General features: G+C 37.7%; 2 protein-coding genes across 5 annotated transcripts in view; one reads left to right on the top strand and one right to left on the bottom strand.

Moving 5' to 3' along the window:
- Positions 1–16,161, top strand: part of LOC106871493 (uncharacterized) — a 23,052-nt gene extending 6,891 nt beyond the window's left edge. Inside the window, exons 1-4 of one of the 2 annotated variants that reach the window (XR_001409661.2) lie at positions 1,200–1,281; positions 2,556–2,623; positions 4,364–4,458; positions 15,362–16,161. Coding sequence is in view for 1 of the 2 variants with exons in the window: in XM_014917976.2 (XP_014773462.1) it covers positions 1,203–1,281; positions 2,556–2,563 (87 nt within the window). In the remaining variant the exon portion in view is untranslated. Of the gene's footprint in view, positions 1–1,199; positions 1,282–2,555; positions 4,334–4,363; positions 4,459–15,361 lie in introns of those variants that run through there. The other variant, XM_014917976.2, reaches the window with a different exon arrangement.
- The window catches only part of LOC106871492 (SUN domain-containing ossification factor), a 115,235-nt gene continuing 106,179 nt past the window's right edge, over positions 13,205–22,260 (bottom strand). For 2 of the 3 annotated variants that reach the window (XM_014917973.2, XM_014917974.2), the window contains exons 17-20: positions 18,761–18,865; positions 17,074–17,314; positions 15,385–15,440; positions 13,205–14,109 (exon numbers count right to left, since the gene is read on the bottom strand). In XM_014917973.2, coding sequence (XP_014773459.1) covers positions 13,300–14,109; positions 15,385–15,440; positions 17,074–17,314; positions 18,761–18,865 — 1,212 coding nt within the window. In that variant the 3' untranslated portion in view covers positions 13,205–13,299. Of the gene's footprint in view, positions 14,110–15,384; positions 15,441–17,073; positions 17,315–18,760; positions 18,866–22,260 lie in introns of those variants that run through there. The other variant, XR_008264964.1, reaches the window with a different exon arrangement.

The following is a 22,260-nucleotide window of genomic DNA, read 5'->3' as shown; positions in this document are numbered from 1 at the left end:
CATAATACAAATAGCTAGATAAAAGCTTTTAAGTGTGTATAACAACCATTAGATCTGATCTATTAACAGTATATCTGCAGACCAATATGACAATTCTTTCTAATTTTCTTTATATTCATGAAGCAAAGCAAAATTATCTGGTTTTCTCCTTTCCGCATTTGAAAAAATTTTGTTTTATTTTGTCATCATTACTTAATGTAAGATGCAAAAAGCTTGACAATTGTTTTGAGTTTACATTCTGAAAAGCTTTCAGGTTTTTTTTTTTTAAATTTAAATTTAAAATTTTTATTTTCATTTTATTTTAAACTAAAAATATTTTGGGAAATTTAATAGTGGGTCTGTCAAAAAAATAAAAATCTATACTGTACATTATCTCTGTGACGTTTACTGCTCGTGCTGTAAACATTTCTGTAAAAACTTCGTTGGAGGAAGAAGAAGCAAGAATGAAAATAAATGCCTGTCACATACTGAAATTGTTTTTGCTTGTCACTGCCTCCAGTCTGAGGTGATATATAAAAAATGTTTATCTAAATGTTATATGTTCAATTGTAGCTAAATATCCAAAGCTTGCCTAGCTTGAAAACGTCCACTTTTTGGTCTATTTACTGCTAGTTGATTCTTCCTCCCTACTCCTCCTCCTCCTCTTCTTATAAACCATTTTGAAATGGTGTTACTTGCTGCTTGACAAATCATTCAATTTATTTAAAACCCACAGACCATAAAATCATGTCTAGAATTTAGTCAGAGTATTGATGAGAGTTGTTGGTAAATTAAAGAAGGCTTCTGGATAAATACATAAATACAAGTCAATTTAAATTAGGAGAAAGGAAAAAAACAAACACATCTAAGTAGTATAGCAGTTAAAAACCCTTCAAAGGGGGAAAGACAGAGACCATGAAACCCAACATGCAATTTGTCTGAAAGTGTGGGGGGGGGTAAGATGGTCATGACAAGTATTTTTGATTACGGGTCTGTTTGGGGCTAAACAATATTCTTCTTTAAAATGAGTGAAAAGATTGCATTTAAAGACATAAATATTCCATAGTTCTCAAGTGTAAGGCTGTGACTTGAAGCATTGGTGTACTTAGCTCTTTGAGAACAATCTGTAACATTTGCTTTTCTGTACTGGTTAGTTCTGCCAGAGTTCTTGTACAATATATGAGATCTCATCTTACCACTTCCTATCTCTTCTTTTTTCACAGACACCCTCCATTATCACAGTTTTTACCCTATTTATTGCTTACACCAATGCAGCTCATCAACTGATACTTTTAATGCCCGGTAACACTCATCTCTTGTTTCCTAACTTAAAATTCTCTCATACTTTCAAAAAATTTTTGTGTAGAATATCCTCATCGTTTTAATGTCCACTTTTCCATGCTTGCATGGATAAGACAAAATTCATTGAGACTGATTTTCTATAACCAGTTTCTCTTTCTGTCACTAACCCATACCTGTTTTCAAACAAAATAGGTATTTCTCTTTTTTTCTTTCTTTCTTTTTTTTTCTTTTTTCCTTAACATGAATAGCTCATTGGCTACACATGGAAGATTGCAAACAGATGTCACCACTCACATGATAATGTTTGTGTATAGCTGTCACAATGTTAAGACAAGGAGATCTGAATACACGTGTCTGTGCAATGGACTGCTCTAAGCTCTACCTTCTGTCACTTCACTTACCAATATGAAAGATGTGTATGCCAAGAACCAATATTTTTTTCCCCCCCTGAATTAATCCAATAACACTTTTTATAACAGTTGCTTTCAGCACAGCATAAGCCATAAATCTCTCCTAAATGTTTTTGTGACATTAATCATTATTTCAAAAACTTGTGAAGTGACAACTTAATTGCAATCTGGAACAAACTTAGAACCAAGGCAGAGAAATGTTTCGATTAATTTCAAGAGCTTGAACAGGATAAATACCCCTTTAGGTCACAAAGGACCATGAGATTGACCTAGAAAGTTCCCTTCTGAGGCACAATTCCAGGCAAGGTTTTTATGGAAGACTAGCAGGTCAAACCCCTGCATACCAGTCTCCTTTTTCCATGCCACTGATGTTGTCCAAGAGAAAGGCAAAGGCCAATACAGCTTGGCACCAGTGATGTCGTAGCCCATTTCTACAGCTGAGTGAACTGAAGTAACATGAAATAAATGGTCTTGCTTAAGAACACAACTCACAGCACACTCCAGGAATCAAATTCTCGACCTCATGACTGTGAGCCTGACACTCTAACCACTGAGCTATGCTTGGACAACGAATATGCAATATTCATCTTAATTTCATTCTGGAAAGAATTTCTTAATTGTTGGGAACTTCATTAATTCAAACACTATTGAACTATTAAATTCTAAAATATCAGGCTGGGAAGAAAGTTCTTTTTACATTTTTAACATGATCACTTTAAGGGTACTTTTTCAATACTTTTGATTAAATAAGCATACATTTTTTTTTTTAATTGCTTTTGTTTTTTTTTTCTTGAACTTGAAACCATTTTGTTGTTTTCTTTGCAAATTGCTTATACCATTCTTTTATTCTTTTACTTGTTTCAGTCATTTGACTGCAGCCATGCTGGAGCACTGCCTTTAGCTGAACAAATTGACCCAAGGACTTATTCTTTGTAAGCCTAGTACTTATTCTATTGGTCTCTTTTGCTGAACTGCTAAATTACAGGGACATAAACACACCAACATCGGTTGTCAAGTGACGGTTAGGGGATGAACCAAGACATACAAACACACACATATATAATATTAAAAATATGATGGGCTTCTTTCAGTTTCCATCTCCCAAATGCACTCACATGGCTTTGGTTGGCCTGTGGCTATAGTCCAAGACACCCAAGGAGCCATGAAGTGGTACTAAACCCAGAACCATGTGGTTGGTAAGTAAGCTACTTACCACACAGCCATGCCTGCACCCTTTGTAGTAAAATTTGTATCTAATTGTGTTAAAATGAGATTAGATCAGACACTGCATGCTGTGTTAATTCAAGAGGGGCTCTTCAACAATGGAACTGGCAAGAAATATTCATTCTGTCTTTGAAAACGAAGCTTTAAGTGTCAGGATATACTAATGATGGTTTGACTGCAGATTTTTCTCTCGCAGATACCCTGTAATCTGGGTGACCAAGTTCTGTCAATATCCAACTTCTGAAGGCAGCGAACTAGCAGAAACGTTAGCATGCTGGGCGAAATGCTCGGCGGTATTTTGTCCGTCTTCACGTTCTGAGTTCAAATTCTGCTGATGTCGACTTTGCCTTTCATCTTTTCGGGGTCAATAAATTAAGTACCAGTTGCATACTGGGGGTCAATCTAATCAACTGGCCTCCTCCCGCAAAATTTTGGGCCTTGTGCCTAGAGTAGAAAAGAATATCTAACTTCTGAAAATCAGAACTGAAGAGAATCCAAAGCAAACTGCATAAGAATTAGCAAAACACTTTAATTCAAGTCACACTTAGATCATAAACACCTCCACGGAGTACGGAAAGTGTCTAAATTTGGTCATCATCTGACTACTTCTCAGCTTAATCAAAAAAGTTGCCCTCTCTCTGTTAGTAAAGAATAGATTTGCTTCTGAACCTTTCCTCGATAGAATTATTGCATGTGATGAAAAGTGGGTTTTCCATAATCATATCCTAGGAGAAAAACAATGGTTAACACCCAATGATAAAGGAGAATCTCTCCCCAAACCAGGACTACACCCAACAAATGTTATGCTCTATGTTTTGTGGGATATATAGGATGTCCATTGTAAAGTGTTAAACCAAACTGAAACAGTTGATGTGGAGAAGCATTGTTGTTAGTAGGAAATATTGCAGAAATAGCTTTGACTGTGAAGGAGTTTTGCTCTTATATGATAATGCAGGCCACACGTCCAAGTCTCTCGGGGAATGATTATCACACTAAATCTGGCAGTTTTGCTTCCTCCTTATTCTCATGACCATGGTCCATCTAATTGCCATCTTTTCAGATCACTGCAACATTGTTTTGAAGGAAGATAGTTTATTAGTTGCGAAGAGGTTAAAAAGGATGTTCTGTGGCTTCGAAACCTGAAGAATTGTATGTTTGAAGGATGAACAATTTACCACATAGATCGGATTATGTTATCAATAAAGGGAAATATCTTGGTTAAATAAATCAATTAAAACTGAAGAAGCTTTTGTTTCTTTACCATCTTGAAATACGACAGGACTTTCTTTCCAACCTAATGTAGATAACTTTTCATTTTTGAAGAATCTCACATTGAAAATTGTGACACTGCTTTCTACTACTTTGCAATTAAACAGATCTCTTTAACATTAAATTTAATCAAGGACCTTCTGCATGATAAAATTTAAAATATTTATTTTGCAAACCAGATATGAATTCTAACATCAACATTATCAATGCTGTGTAATGTCTCAGAGTTTTCCAAAACAAATCAGGGCAAAGCTTCTCATTAAGAGTATTCAAGGTAAGAAGTTTCATGAAATTTAAAACTTTATATTCTGTAACATCTTTTAGTGTTTCAGTATTTAGACCTTCAGCATTCAGGTTATTCTGTCAAATGTAATGCTAATTTATCCTCATTGTTTTGAATTAATTATGCATCATCCTGTAGCTAAGACATTTTGATGATGTAATTGTATATTTTTAGAATGACATTGTAGGACATGTATGAGAAGCTAGATCTGGCCAATTTGAACATAAAACAGAATATTTTGGCCGGATATGGCTGGCTGAAATGCTAAAGGGTTAAAGCATTATAATTATGTGAATTCAAGTGCATAACAAAGAATTTGTAATATTGAAGACTAGCAGTATAACCCGACGTTGTCCGGGTGTGACTTATTACGCCATCTACGATAAGTCTTGCTAGGTGAAAATCAACTAAAAAAGAAAGCCTTACAATGAAAAAACCTTATGGTGTAAATATGTTCATAATTCAAAAGACGAAATTAATAGGGAAAGTCTGAAGGCTGTTTTGCATAAAATTATTAAGTGTACGTAAATTTCATCCGTCTAATTGGCTATACAAATGCTTGTGCAAAACAACTTCTTGCGCTGCCTTGATTATACATAGCAGGGTAATTCCTTTTCACAGGAGGTAGGACGGCAATTTCTGAGGAAGCAATTGCTGGTGATATGTTGCTACAGAATTCTATCAGATTGGGCAGTAGATGTCGATGCACCATTTTGCATTATGTTCAAAGTAGCTTCTGGAATGTGCTGCAGTCTTTTTAAACCGGTTGCTTTCTTTCCCCAGCAAGCTCTCTTGTTTGGAGGCATAATCTATATACATATTAAACAGATCAACAAAAGTTATAACAGATGGCAGGGTCGGTAGTTTTCACATTTCGGTAATTTTTCAGATGAGCACCCGCACAATTACGTAACCCTAAAACTGTAACACTAACCCTCATCGTAACTCTAAAACCCTAACCCTGACTCAAAAACCGTAACTCTAACACTCTAGTGAAAATCGTGTGGGTGTTAATCTGAAAAATTACCCACATTTTTCAGGAGGATCAGCTAATTAACTTATTCAACATATTCCCTTCTCGGATTCACACGTTTATTCCAGCAGTCCTTCAGTTTTTCTAAGCCCTGTAAAAGAACTCAGAAGGTTGGGCCTCCAACCAGGCTTTTCACAATACCCTTAAAGCCAGGAACTTTTCAGTACCCCTTGTGTATACACACACACACACACACACATATATATATAAATAAATCCTCATCAGCGGATGAGTCCAGTGTAATCCATGGGTAGAAGTGGTGCAGCTGAAGTGTAGGAGAGTAGAAAGTCCAGGTAGAATAGTCTGAAGTGTAGGTGTAGAAAATCCAAGAAAAATTCGTTGGGTTATGAGGTGGAGACAGGATCAACTTCATACTTGAAGCATCTGTGGGCTTTGCAAATTGCTGGCAGGACTTACATGTCACATTAGATATAAGTATTGTGACTGACAAAGAAAGAGTAGGTTGTCAGATCCTCATACGTTGAAACCAATGCGTGAGTCCATCATATATAAGATTAGAAATGCAGGAAATGTTATTGATATTCTTATGCTTTAATATAAGTGTTGCAATAGTCTGGCAGCTCGTTTCCTTCGTATTTCTGCACTTATTTTACGATGTGGCTCAGGCTCTGCACTTTTACTCACCCTCCAATGATGTTTGAATTCATAGCATATAGACTATATGGATTTAATGTGGGACCATCTACTGAGTTCTTAATTCCTTGGTAACATGCTGTGCCTGTTGGCATGTTATTATTTAATGTCCACATTTTCATGCTTGCATGGATCAGACAGAATTTATTGAGGCAGATTTTCTACATCCGGATGCCCTTCCTGTCACCAACCCTCACCTGTTTCACATAGCTAAGCATGTTTTTCCCGGAAGATTGGAAGCTAACAACCGCACTTGCAAAATGATGTTCATTTACAACCATCATGTGATGTCTAGACAAGGGCACACAATTGGCTCCTTTCAGTTTCCATCTACCAAATCCATTCACAAGGCTTTGATTAGCCCAGGGCTATAGTAGAAGACACGTACTCAAGGTGCTTCCCAGTGGAACTGAAACTAGACCTCCTAAGAACTGTTAAATATATTCATCCACTAAATTTCACTTACAAGGCATTGGTCAGCTCAAGGCTCTAAGATGTGGCCTTTTGGCCTTACTTGAGCCCAAACAAAAAAGAAGAAATTAATCCATCTAAAGGCACAAGAGTGGCTGTGTGGCAAGAAGCTTGTTTCCCGACCATTGTGAGTGGATTTGGTAGATGGAAACTAAAAAGAAGTCCGTCGTATTTATATGTATGTATTTGTGTGTCTGTTTGTCCCCCCACAATCGCTTAATAACCAATGTTGGTGTGTTTGCATCCCAGTAACTCTGCACAAGAGACCAATAGAATAAGAACTAGGTTCTGGGGTCGAATTCTTCAACTAAAGACCATGCACCAACATGGCCACAGTCAAATGACTGAAACAAGTAAAAGAAGTGTAAGTAAATGGATATTATTAAGAGTAACAACATCTTTCATCCAAACTGAGTCTTCAGGCCCCCTCCTCATCAGGAACCTATAAGAATCAACTGTCCTTAATTCAACCATCTCATTCTTGGTCTACCTACATCCACCAATAGTGATATCCAATTCCACAATGGCTGCAAGACAATTCAGTTCATAAAAATTATGAAAAGAGGGTGGTGACAGTTATACACACCGCTGCTGAAGTCTGTTTCAACTCAGCACCATCTGGGCATTCGTATAAGGATTTCAAGGCAACCAGAAGATGCCCATTCATCCTGAACTCCTTAATTCCAAATTTTATTTCTCAGGGCAACATTCCACTGAATTTCAGTCGTTCAACTGCATCCGTCTCTTGAAAGGGCCTGCAAGGGTCAACAGTTAAAGAGGAGGGTGGGGAAAGCCTAATGATTAGAACTAGTGAAAGAATAATACAACCTATTGAAAAAAATCTTCAATGGAACTTGGAAAGGATGGATACCGTGGTACTCTTGTCCTCCAGAGGACAAAGATTGGATATCAAAGAAAAAGTAAAATTAACCAACAAATAGGTGCAGGAGTGGCTGTGTGGTAAGTAGCTTGCTTACCAACCACATGGTTCTGGGTTCATTCCCACTGCGTGGCACCTTGGGCAAGTGTCTTCTGCTATAGCCTCGGGCTGACCAAAGCCTTGTGAGTGGATTTGTTAGACGGAAACTGAAAGAAGCACATCGTATATATATATATGTTTGTGCGTCTGTGTTTGTCACCTGATGTTAGTGTGTTTACGTCCCCGTAATTTAGCGGTTCCGCAAAAGAGACCGATAGAATAAGTACTAGGCGTCCAAAAAAATAAGTCCTGTGGTCGATTTGCTTGACTAAAGGCGGTGCTCCAGCATGGCCGCAGCCTAATGGCTGAAACAAGTAAAAGAGTAAAATAAGTACAGACATGGCTGTGTGGTCCAAAAGCTTATTTTCCAATCGTGGTCTAGAGTTCAGTTCCACTGCATGCACTTTGGGCAAGTGTCTTCTACAATATTCCCAGGACGACCAAAGCTTTGTAAGTGGATTTGGTAGATGGAAATTGAAAGAAACTCATTGCATGCATGTGTATGTGCACCCTGGTCCTGATATCATTTGATGGCTGTAATGAGCATTAGTTATACAAGTCATGTTTATTTTCAGTAGTCCAAGGAAAAACTTGGAAGCAGGCGAAGGGTTGGCAACGGGAAGGGTGCCCCAGGTGTAGAAAATCTGCCTCAGTAAATTCCGTCTGACCCATGCAAGCATGGAAAAGTGAACATTATATGATGATTGTGTAGGATGCAGCATGGCTAAATGGTTACTATGTGTTTTACAATGCCTTGCGAGTGAAACTGGGTCAATGGAAACTGTGCAGAAGCCTGTTGAATGGATTGTAACTGTAATTCAAAAGCAAATCTTTGTCACACACTATCATGCTGTTTCTACCTGAGGATTACTGTCATGGTACACTTGTCTGTGGAATACTCAGCCATTGTACAGGTTAATTCAATGAGCAGGTAGTCCAGGTGATCAAGCAACATTAAATGATGATGATTACTCGTTTCAAGATGAATAAGAATAAAATCCAATTATAGCCCAAACAAACTATTTTTTATGTGTGTTGTGGCTTTACTTGTTCCTGACTACCTCATAGAGCATTAAACAAGATCAATATTTGCTTTGAAGGTAACAGCAACCTAATTTATTATATCTTTCCTTCTCCATATTTGAATGGGTTGGATAAAGACTTACAGCGTCTCACCAGCTTGTTATGGTTTTGAAATCAAGGGAGATGCATTTACTTTGCTTTTTGTTTTTTTTTTACAGATTTTGTTCTAGTCATTATTAGTTCATCTCTCTCATGTTTCAGTTGTTAGTCTGCAGTCACTGCCTCGAAGAATTTTAGTTGAATGAATTGACCACTGCATTTTCTTTTAAGTTTGGTGATTTTCTAATGTGTCTCTTTTGCCGGAGGCATAAACATACCAAAACCAATTATGGGGGAAGGCACACACACAAACGGGCTTCTTTCAGTTTCCTTCTATCAAATCTGCTCAGAAGGCTTTGGTTGGCCTGAAGCTACTGTAGAAGGCACCTGACCAAGGTGCCATGGAGGTGGGACTGAACCTGGAAGCATGTGGTTAGGAAGCAAATTGCTTGCACCACACCCATGCTTGTATCTTGTTAGCAAATTTCAACAAAGTGCACTCCTTGAGAACAGGTGAAGGTTGGCAGCTCATGCAAGCATGAAAGAGTGGATGTAAAAACAATGACGTTGAGGTACACACTACCAGATCACACTTGCTAGTCAGCAATGACTTGGGAGATATTTGTTGTGCCAAGTTGTACAGTCAATCTTTTTTAGTTTAGGCACAAGGACCAAAATTTTTGGGGAGGGGGCCAGTCGATTAGATCAACCCCAGTATGCAATAGGTACTTAATTTATTGACCCCGAAAGGATGAAGGGCAAAGTCAACCTCGATGGAATTTGAACTTGGAACGTAAAGACAGACGAAATACTAAGCATTTCACCTGGCCTGCTAAAGTTTCTTATTTCTTAATTGCCCACAAGGGGCTAAACATAGAGGGGACAAACAAGGACAGACAAAAGGATTAAGTTGATTACATCGTCCCCAGTGCATAACTGGTACTTAATTTATCGACCCCCTAAAGGTTGAAAGGCAAAGTTGACCTCGGTGGAATTTGAACTCCGAACGTAACGGCAGACGAAATACCACTAAGCATTTCGCTTGGCGTGCTAACATTTCTGCCAGCTCGCTGCCTTGTACAGTCACTCTTGCCACAATATATATATTTTCCTACTCTAGGCATAAGGCACCCACATTTTTTGAGAGGGGGCCAGTCAATTAGATCAACCCCAGTACACAACTGGTACTTAATTGACCCCAAAAGGGTGAAAGGGAAAGTCGACCTCGGTGGAATTTGAAATCACAATGCAAAGACGAAATACTGCTAAGCATTTCGCCCGGCCTTCTAACATTTCTGCCAGCTTGCCACCTTGTACAGTCACTTTTGCCACAATAAATATAGTGAGTCAAGCAATGACTGAAATATTAACCTCTTCTTGTGTTTCTACCCCTCGAGTCTTACAGCTTCCATGTATTTCCAAATACTAAAGTGTGAGTATACATACATAGATATATTTTTGGAGGAATGAAATTTATGACTATATTTGACCCCAAATATTTTAGCCTCTCAAATATGGTATGGAATCATTGCTCTCCCTTCCTCAAGCACCCCCCCATTTAGTTGAGAGGGCTTTCTCTTTTTCCCCCGGTTCCTTTCTTGTAATTTATTTGACAACCTTACTAGTGTTGGTGGCATGGAAAAGCACCCAGTATGCTCTGCTAAGTGGAAGGGCATCCGGTCATACAAACTCTGCTAAAGCTGATATCAGAGCTCGACACACCATTGCGGCTTGCTGGATCCTATCAAAGCATCCAGTCCTTGCTAGCATGGAAAACAAACATTAAATGGTGACGGTTACTCATTTCAAGATGAATAAGAATAAAATTCAATCTCGGTCCAAACAAACTATATTTGCTTTTTTATGTGTGTGGTGGCTTTACTTGTTCCTGAATACCTCACAGAACATAAAACAAAATCTATATTTGCTTCCAGGTAACAAGCAACCTAATTTATTACATCTTTTCTTCTCCATGCTTGAATGGGTTGCACAAAGATTTACAATATCTCACCAGCTTGTTACTGCATGTCATGGTTTTGAAGATGATGCCCTTCCTTTCATAACTTAACAGCACTGACTGGGAGATTTCTATTGTAGCAGCAGCTAAAGGGTACTCTAGTCCTGTTTGTGACAGGACTAGAATACTCTCTATTGTTTCAATTTCTACTCAGAGTTACTGCTCCACCTGTCTGTGCTGCAGCTTCCTTAGGGTGGTGGTGCTAGTACAGCTGGACACATTTTGTAACATTAACCACTTTACAGAGCGGACTCAATTATTTTGGCATGCAGGAGCATCTAGCTGTAAAAACAACTGTTCCATTAATTAAACAATTTGAGTCATGCAAAAAATTGGAGGTCAAATAGTAATATATAGGTTAGATGTTAAACAATTGTGTTTTTGCCTATCATTATTGTGAAGGCATGTGGCTATATGGTTAGCATAGTCAGCTCACAGTCATCCAGTCATGAGTTCAATACTTGGCAGCACATTGTGTCCTTGAGCAAGGCACTTTATTGCTCCAGTCCATTCAGATGGCAAAAATGAGTAGGATTGGTAATTCAAAGGGCCAACCTTATATTCTGTGTCACAAAATCTCCTTGGGAACTACATTAAAGGTTTGCATGTCTGTGGAGTGCTCAGCTACTTACATGTGAATTTCAGGGGCAGTCGGTCCTGTTGACTGGATCATTTGGATCCCTCATCATCATAACTAATGGAGTACCAGATAATTGTCATTAACTTCTATGTCTTCCACACTGGAATGTGTTGAACAAGATATACAGGAGACAAATCTATGCCAGAAACCTTTCCTATCACCAACCCATACATGTTATTTTCATTCTATTAGTTTTCACAGGAAACCAACAAACCCGTTCAGTTCCAGGAGATATTGTTTTCATTGACATCTTTTGAGCAGTAACACAAGTCGTGAGCATGTAGCTGTGTGGTAAGAAGCCTGCTTCCCAACCACATGGTTCAGGGTTTTAGTCCCATTGTGTGGCACTTTGGGCAACTGGCTTCTACTATAGCCTCAGGTTGACGAAAGCCTTGTGAGTGGATTTGATAAATGGAAAAGACTAATTCCTGGTTGGAGTCGATTTCTTCGACAAAACCCCTTAAGGCCGTGCTTCATCATGGCCACTGTCATAATTGAAATGTGTAAAAGCATAAAAGAATACATATGAAGGCGGGGGCACACAAAACTGTTGGTCCTTGAGTCTTCTACATAATCTTGCAGCAAAATAAATCATATATTCTTATTGAGTTCTACTCTTCTGTTTGTTCTGTCACACAGAGGCATCATTTTGTGTTAAGTAGTTCACTTTGCAACCACATGGTTTTGGGTTTCCCCCTGCTGTATGGCACCTTAGGCACAAGTCCTCTTGACGACTTTCTTGTGAGTGAATTTGTAAGGCAAATTGTAGGAAGCCCAATATATATATATATATATATATATATATATATAGTGTCTGTAAAATCATGGTGGAGATTTCAAAATTATTTATTAATGTAACTGGCAACACTACACAATTCATATTGTTACATCAATAGTTTTGAAATCTCACCATTACTTTACGGACACACTGTGTGTGCATGCACACGAATGTCTGACATTCTACAGCTACATTTGAGCAAAATAATGATATGTGTACATTCCTTGTTGATATGTCTGATCATTCTGCACTTTTAAAGACCTGTGGAATAAAAAAACCTGTTTGACACACAGGTAAATGTTGATGACAGAAATAGCACCTGGCTGGGAATTCCTACCTCAAAAGTGTCCTTGTCCAACCTAACCTAGTATGAAAGAAACAGACATTAAATTAACAAAATATATACATAGGTGTGTGTGTATTTTTATATATCTCATCATCATTGTTTAACGTCCACCTTCCATGCTGGCATGGGTTGGATGGTTTAACAGGAGCTGACCAGGCAAGAAGACTGCATCAGACTTCTGTGTCTGTTTTGGGTATGGTTTTTACAGCTGGGTGCCCTTCCCAACACCAACCACCCACCCACCCAGCAGTGGGTGGTTGGTGTTACAAAAGGCATATACATACATATCTACATTGCTTCTATACAGTTTCCATCACAAGGCATTGGGTCAACACAAGATGATAAAAGACACTTTCCCAAGGTATCACAGAGTCATTCTTATTGCTAACCAGCTGGCCATGGAGTAACAGTGACAATGCATATGTACATGTTTGTGCATGTATAAAAAGAGGTATGGAAACTGAAGATGATGGAAGAACACACACACACATAGATATATATAAGAATTTTACTGGAGCAGAAGATGAGATTTGATCCCATAAATCCAGACAACATAAGCTGAAATCTTTGAAGTGTTTTGTAATAAGGTGAATCATGTTTTTAGTATTCACCTTGAATTTAAAAAAATAATTTATTAAAGTTAATCTTAATAGAAAGCAATAAGAAAAAGGTAAAAAAAAAACTGAAACAGCAGAGAGCAAATTTTAATGTTTATGTATTGAGTAGTAATAATAATAATAATGTTTAGTAGAAATAGTAAACCCCATGGGAGTCTGGGAACAGAGTCACACTTCAGAACTTTCTGAAGCCGTCACATGGAACTTGAGTGCGGCATCGATTAATATTCTTTCTTTCTGAAGAATTTTTTTGTCCAACGTCTAAAGATTTGAATTTGTTTCTGAATGCAGTGGAATGTGTCCCCGTTACTGTTTTAACCAGCCCAGTACTGCCAGCAACTATAGGATCTGAAAGGCTGGACGACTGTTTGATAGGATATGTTATCAAGTTTGTTCTCAGTAAACTGTTTGTGCTGTTGAAGATTTGACATTGTTCTGCTGATGGTGTTGCCGGCACTGAAGCTGGCAAAGAAGAAGAGAAAGACTTTGGGATTGAACACATGAGTGGAGCTTTGAAAGTAGAAGGGAAAGAAAAAGATGTTTGTGTGGATGGAAGAGGTGTAGAATGATTTGAGAGATGAGAAGAACAACACAATGCTGTCGAAGCAGAGTTTTCACTTGTATATAAGTCTGGATCACTCTTACTGCATGAAATGCGAATATTTGCATCATGACTGCACTCTTTTCCTCTTGCAATACTATACGCACCAGTATTATTATTACTACTACTATTACTACTACACACACTGCCAACCGAAGTCCCTGATTCCCCTTCCACACGTTCCCTAATTTGTTTGTAATGTATAACTTTTCTGGCAGGAGAACTGCTGCTTTCTACTGGTTTCCCCATGAATAACAGTCCAGCGCTATTCAGTTGAGTCGTTGAAACACTCTTCTCTTTAGGAAGACCTTCCTTACTACTACTCATTTTTAAATCAACTGATCGGTTTTTCTTTTTCTTCCGCTTTTTGTTGCCTTCTTTCGTCTGTGAGAAAAAGAATGAAAAAAAAAAGAAGAGAAAAATGAATTTCATTATCACAACACATAAACCACCAACTATTCAAAATATTCTTTTTCTAACCCTTTAGCATTTAAACCAGCCCATATCCAGCCAAAATATTTTACTAGTTTTATGTTCAAACTGACCAGATCCAGTCTCTCACACCAACCCTACTATGTCATTGTAAAAATAAATTATTACATCAAAATCTCAAAGACATAAGATAATGTATCGTCGTTTAACGTCTGCTTTCCATGCTAGCATGGGTTGGACGATTTGACTGAGGACTGGTGGACCAGGCTCCAATCTAATTTGGCAGAGTTTCTGCATCTGGATGCCCTTCCTAACGCCAACCACTCTGAGAGTGTAGTGGGTGCTTTTACGTGCCACCAGCACGAAGGCCAGTCAGGTGGTACTGGCAACGGCCACGCTCGAAATGGTGTATTTTACGTGCCACCTGCACGGGAGCCAGTCCAGCGGCACTAACAATGTGAACAAAAAAACATTGCATTTGAGAGAGTAATTAAAATGCTAAAGAGTTAAATACTTTTCTTAATCACCCCATAGCTCCAAACCCAATATTGTGGGAAAGCTAAATTGTTAGACTCTATTTGGTTCAAACAACAAAAATGCTCAGCTGTGTGGTTAAGAAGCTCACTTTACATTCGTTGAGTGTTCCAGTAATCATTTGAAACAACCTTTCTGAAATATGTTGTTTAGCAGGCATTCTATATATGCCTTTTTTTTATGACCATCTTCTTTTGATTGTTGTTGTTTAGCCTTAAGTCAACCATGTCTATTTTTTTCATCTAGGAAATGGAACTACTTTATTCCACAAGTCCTTTTTTTGTAAAGACAAGTAATTGTAATTTGAGTGAGATTTGGTAGCTATTTCTAGCCTAGGCAAGTTCTTTTTATGGAAGATTGGCAGCTGTTCATGCATGCAAACCACCTCCCTTCATACTACCAATGTTGTCCAAGGAAAAGGCTGTGCTTGAAGGCCAATACAGCTTGCCAGTGTTGGTACAGGTGTTACTATCAGAATACAAAGGACTGGAGCAGGCAACTCTTCCAAAACTCTAATACACCACTGGAATGGGCCAATTCATGCGCAGATTAATGTTAAAGTTGTATTGAGCATGTTACTTTGAAAAAGACTTCTTTGCTTACATTTTATGGCAATAAACTATGTGTTACTCTCTAATTAAGACATTTTATTTATTTTAAATATTTCTAGTGTTATGAAAAAAGACAACTTACCTGACCAAGCAAGAAAGGTGTAGTAGGTTCTACAATATGCACAGCTTTTGAATGAACTGCAATGAAAGGATAACAAGTTGAGCTAAAATAATTGTTTACAAGCCATAGGAAATGAATAAAATGCCTTAAGTGATAGCCTTGACAGTTTTTGATTTGGTTTGCAAGATTCTTTATGTAAACTTGTGCTGAAACATATTTTGTTGTATCTCTGGAGTGTCATTCTACCTATAATAAACACATGCACTGGTTATATTCACTTCTTTATTTGTCTATTGGTTAACCATTTAACTAATTGACTGTTTGATTAATTGTTTGATCAATCGATCAACTAAGTTTGAGGGCATGTCATTGGTGAGATGGTGAATGGTGATGAAAGGACTGACAAATCTAGCTGACTGGTTGAATGACTGAACAATTTATCAAATTAATTAGTTAACAGGCTAAATGGTAAAGCAAATAATAAATAAAATAGTGAAGTGAAATAGAATCAGTGTGTGTGTGTGTGTTTATTATTAGCACAATGACCCTCCCAAGATGCAACAAAATAAGAGTTGTCTCAACCAAACAGTACTTTTAACTAAATAAAGTCTTCAACAGATACACACTATAGTTTTTGGAGGTTTATCCACATGACTCTGGCTTTTAGAAATTTAAAATTTGGAAATTCTAATGAAACAACAATAAAAATTCCAACAGAGACATTTGCAATAAGACTAATAAATTATTTGCGTTTTGCAACATTACTACAAAATTATTAAGCTTATTTGAATTTTTGATTTAAAAAAACTATCATTAAGGTCTAGTTATTTTTATTGGACAACTTATTTTTCTCTCGAGAAGCAGGTTGGCATGAGACAGTTCATCATCAGGCAGGCCACACAACTAAAACATTCAAGGAAATTTTTTGTCAAATATGCCATTCAGAAAATACTGCACCCCATAGTTTTCCCATCACTGGTCGAGTTCATGTATCTGTTTATTTTGTAAATGATTAAAGAGAAATTCCAGTTCTAATATTTACAAGAGACAGAAATGCTAATCTCTGACTTGGTTTATAGAATACAAATCATGCGATCGACCAGACTATAGAATATTGTTATACATCGCTGGTTGCAATGTGCTTTGCATTGTTTTAGTTTTCGAATGATGCCACCCCACTGATTGGAAGGCTACTCTGTCACAGGGTCACCCATTTACAGCTGCGCTTCAAAATTTACTTTCCTAGAAGACAGTAATACTAAAATAGGTCAGAATAATTTAAGACAGTGGTCCCCATACTTTTTCAGGCTGCTACCCTCTCAGCAACTAGGCCACAGTCCTAGCCACCCCCATCACCCACCGCTTTCTGAAGCTAATTCAAAACTGTCTTTCACAAATAAAACTTAACCTAATGAACCCATTATTTTGTTTGCTTTTACATCCACTGACCCTTTTAGGCCACCCCATTGTTGCCCTACTTCAATGCCCCTCACTGGATTTTTCCACCCCACCAGGGGAAGTGAGGGTGGCAGTACTGCTCATTTTAACCTCTGATCTAAGATTATATTTATCTTATTTAGGAAATCTTTCGGAAAATTCTATAATCATCCAATGAAATAATGTCGTTTCCCACTTGTAAATAAACTACAAATGTTGTTGAGTTAAAAAGGATTTCTTGTTCTGTAGAGTAAAAACCTTAAATGAACTTACTGAGGTCATCTGCACTTTTTTGTCGAACCACTTCACAATGGCTTACGGAAGACTGTTTAATATTGGATTCTGAATTACGTCTTCGATTGGGAGAAAAATGTTGGGTCTGAAGGAGATCATCTAAAACCTTTGCCACCAGATTAGGTGGTAAAGAGGGCTGTCTTTTTCTAAGGCAGACGACAAATATTAAGGCAAGGATAAATACTTCAATTGATGCCCACAACACTTGGCGATCTGTTAGCTGTAAAAAGAAAAAAAACAACAGTAAAAAAACTGGTCACATGACAATGTTTAGGATATAATTTTTTCCCAGCTGCAGGTAATATCATTATATTCGCCTGTGCTAGTGCCACGTAAGAAGCACTGAGTCCACTCTACGGAGTGGTTGGTGTTAAGAAGGGCATCCAGCCGTAAGATCCCTGTCAAAACAGACACAGTAGCCTAGGGTAGTTTTTCTACCTGGCCAGCTCCTGTCATCCGTCCTACATAGGGACAGTAATTATAATTTCACTTCATTCAAAGTAATTAGTTGAATACTAACTTGAAAAAATAAAAATATTTATTAAATTAATACAAGTTTCTCATTCATTATATTTGCCAAAAAATATGTTATCAATGGCGACTTCATTAGTACTGATGCCATGAAACACACACCCAGAAGACTCTGTTAGGAAGAACATGCAGCTATAGAAACCATGCCAAAGTAGGTGTCAGAATACAATGCAGTCTTAGGAAATGTCAGTTCCTGTTAATCTGTCCAATGCCAGCATGGAATATGGATGTTAAAGATGGTAACGATGTCAGATTACCCCATAGTACCAACAGAGGCGAAAATACATTTACAGAAACAAAGGAAGCATCCAGTCCACACTGTAACATGGTTGGCGTTTGGACGGCCTTCCAGCTGTAAAAATTATGCCAAAACTAACTTCGCCTGTGCTAGTGCCACGTAAGAAGCACTGAGTCCACTCTACGGAGTGGTTGGTGTTAAGAAGGGCATCCAGCCGTAAGATCCCTGTCAAAACAGACACAGTAGCCTAGGGTAGTTTTTCTACCTGGCCAGCTCCTGTCATCCGTCCTACCCATGCATACATAGATGGACGTTAAATGATGATGATGAAAGGGAAATAAAACCAATAAGATAAGAGTTATCTTCCTTGGAATGTAGACTTGTAGAGGGAAAGAAAGATGTGAAGATAGAGGTTCTGCCATTTGCACTATACCTTGATCAAGGTTGCTAGTACATGATGAATCTTGCTTCTATGCCTTCTCTCTCTAAGTTTATCTAAGTGAAAGGCTGCCAACTTGAGTCCGGTGTTGCTGTTATAATAATAAAACCAATAAGATAAGAGTTATCTTCCTTGGAATGTAGACTTGTAGAGGGAAAGAAAGATGTGAAGATGGAGGTTCTGCCATTTGCACTATACCTTGATCAAGGTTGCTAGTGCATGATGAATCTTGCTTCTATGTCTTCTCTCTCTACGTTTATCTAAGTGAAAGGCTGCCAACTTGAGTCCGGTGTTGCTGTTATAATGCAGATATATAAAACAGATATTGCAAGGCTTTTTGCCTGACCATCTTAGCAGCAGTTCAGCCAATCCACCACCCTGGATTGGTAGGATCACAGCAGGTAATTCTGATTTGTCAATTTAACTATAAAAGAATATCGAATAATAAAAAAACTTACCTGTCTTGTTAAATTATCCATGTTTTCAGTGAGCTGAGAAACTGCCAGTGTCAAGTTGTCTAGTCTAGATTCTAAGATTGTGAGATGTATTTCATGTTTCTGAACCTGAATATAAAAAGATTTACAAATGGTAAACAGTTAAGAGGTATAATATAAAATAAGGCAGCGAGCTGGCAAAAACGTTAGCACACTAGGCGAAATGCTTAGTGGTATTTCGTCTGCCTTTACATTCTGTGTTCAAATTTTGTCGAGCTTGACTTTGCCTTTCATCCTTTCGAGGTCGATTAAATAAGCACCAGTTACGCACTAGGGTCGATGTAATCTACTTAATCTCTTTGTTTGTCCCCTCTATGTTTAGCCCCCTTGTGGGCAATAAAGAAATAAATATAAAATAAGTATTAATTTTAACATAATATGAGAACATTTAAAAATGGCAGATGGTTAAATGGTATACATATAGCAACCAATTTTAATTTTTTAACATGCCAATTCATCATCATCATCATTGTTTAACGTCCATTTTCTATATTGGCATGGGTTGGATGGTTTGACTGAGGTCTGGAAAGCCAATGGCTCCAATCTGATCTGGCAATGTTTCTATAGCTGGATGCCCTTCCTAATGCCAACCACTCTGAGAGTGTAGTGGGTGCTTTTTACGAGCCACCATCACAGGAGCCACACAGGCGGGCCTGGCATTAATCAAGTTCAGATAATAATGGTTTCAAATTTTGGCACAAGGTCAGCAGTTTTGGGAAGGGGCTAAGTCAATTAAATTAACCCAGTGCTCAACTGGTAATCATTTTATTGACCCTGAAAGGATGAAAGGCAAAGTCGACCCTGGAAGAATTTGAACTTACAACATAAAGATGGATGATAGGCTGCTAAGCATTTTGCCTGGTGTGTTAACAATTCTGCCTCTTGCTACAGAATATTAACATTTTGAAATACGGTGAACTGACAAAATTGATAGGGTGCCACTTTGGCATGTGATTTACAAGGGAGATTACTGTAGGACATACTTAGCATTGTAAATGTATTTTTCAAAATTCTAACTTACTTAATAAGAAAACCAAGTTTCATTTATCTTGCAGTAAAGAGTAATAAGAAACCAAAAATAAACAATATATTAAAATAAGCACGTAGATCAGTACTTCTCAAACTATCTGATGTGGTGTACCAGCAGTTTTTGTTTTTCCAATGTGTCACAGACCAGTAATATTTCTTAGTAATATTAATTTATACTGGAAACAATATATATAATGAATATAATAAAAGTTGACAATTTTTTTTTATCTTATATTTATTTTGTAAACAAATAATACAATATTATATAAGCGTTTTATAATGTTTCTTTCTTTTCTAGGAACTCGCCACATACCGACAGCGGTCCACAGACCTCCACTTTGAGTAGCACTGATGTAGATCACCCACCAAAGTAAATTTACTCACATAGATCACACGGCAGAGTAGCACTAATACAAAGTAAACTAAAGTAATCTCCCTTCAAATTGTAGCTCACCTGCCAAAGTGGCACCTTTGTTAGAGCATTGAGTAGATTGTCTCAAGGTATTTTGCTTGCACTCTGTGTTCCAAGTTCAGGTCCAGCTAAGGTCAACTTGGACTTTCATGCTTATAGGGTTGACAAAAGAGTACCAATCCAGAGTAGGTGATTAGAGAATTGGGTAAGATGTCTTACAACATCTGTTCCAGCTCTTCACATTCAGTTGCTAATACTTGTCACAACACAATCTGTGTCGACCCTTAAGAAACAGCCATTCACTGGTAGCATGGGGAGAGGAAATTTGCATGGATGAGCAACTGCAAGTTATACTCTCACAAAAGAAAACTGCATATGCTTTTAGTTAGGGATTTTAAGGGGGTGATGCTTATCTCAATTTCATGATATTAAGAAGTTGGGGAAATCTTCCCCAGATTCCCAAAAGCTATGATCTACAAAGTACAGAAAGCATTAATTTCAAATTCTGGCACAAGGCCGGCAATTTCAAGGGAGGGAGTGAATCAATTACACTGACCCCCAGTACTCAATTGGTAATTATTTTATTGCCCCAAAAGGATGAAAGGCAAAGTCGACCTCAGCAGAATTTGAACTCAGAACATAAAGACAAATTAAATGCTATTAAACAATTTGTCTGGCATGCTAATGATTCTGCCAGCTTGCTGCATTAATTCAAAAGATTATTGAAAATACAAAATAAAACATTAAGTAGTTATAATAAACCATCATCATAACATCCACTTTTCCATGCTTGCATTGGTCAGACAAAATTCACTTATGATAGATTTTCCATGGGTAGATGCTCTTCCAGTCACCATCCTTCACTTCTTTCCAAGCGAAGTAATATTTCCCCTAGTCCTTTGATCACAAAAAGTTCAATGGTAGGACATGTTTTCATGGAAGATTGCAAAGAAATGACATCACTTGTATGCAGTAACATTTATTTATGATTAGTACATGATATATAAAAACAAAAACACTCTGTCTCTCCCTCTACCATACATGCATATATATCGTTGTCACCATCAACTTTTTAATGTCCATTTTTTTAATGCTTGCATGGATCAGATAGAATTCATAGGGGAAGTTTTCTATGATTGGATACCTTTCTTGCATGTCTCTCAACCATGTGATCCTAAGTTCAACCTGACCATACAGCACCTTGGGCAAATGTCCTCTACTCCATGCCAGGTACAACCAAAGCTTTGTGAATGGATTTGGGAGACAGAAAGTGAATGAAGCCTGTCGTATGTATGTGTATGTAATTATTATTCTTTTGCTCGTTTCAGTCATTTGACTGTGGCCATACTGGAGCCCCGCCTTTAGTCGAACAAATTGACCGCAGGACTTATTCTTTGTAAGTCTAGTACTTATTCTATCAGTCCATTTTGCCAAACCACTAAGTTATGGGGATGTAAACACACCAACATCAGTTGTCAAGCAATGGGGGGGGGGAGATAAACACAGACACACAAACATATACATACATACATATATATATATACATATACATACATATATATATGATGAGCTCCTTCCACTTTCCGTCTACCAAATCTACTCACAAGGCTTTATTTGACCTGAGGCTATAATAGAAGACACTTGCCCAAGGTGCTACACAGTGGGACTGAACCCGGAATCATGTGGTTGAGAAGCAAGCTTCTTACCACACAGCCACGCCTGCGCCTATATTAATAATAAAAAGTATGGAGATACTCCAGACAATTTTTACTGTCCAGCGCAGTGGACATCAGAAGAATTCAGAGTAACCAGCAGCAAGTTGTAGTCAGAGACATTAAACACTGATCGTAATGGTTAGCTGTTAACTGAGAGCTAATATAGTATCTGCCTGGATAAATATATCCCTCCAAACTCACACTTTATTTATATTTATATATATATATATATATATATATACACTCTCTCTTTCCTTTCCTGAGCGTCCAATAATACTATCCATATCACGTCCTCACTTTGTTGTTTT

The sequence above is a fragment of the Octopus bimaculoides genome, chromosome 1 (genome assembly GCF_001194135.2).
Source record: "Octopus bimaculoides isolate UCB-OBI-ISO-001 chromosome 1, ASM119413v2, whole genome shotgun sequence".
Classification (NCBI taxonomy): Eukaryota; Metazoa; Mollusca; class Cephalopoda; order Octopoda; family Octopodidae; genus Octopus; species Octopus bimaculoides.
Note: the sequence above shows the minus strand (reverse complement) of the source record. Positions and strands in the feature narration are given on the sequence as shown.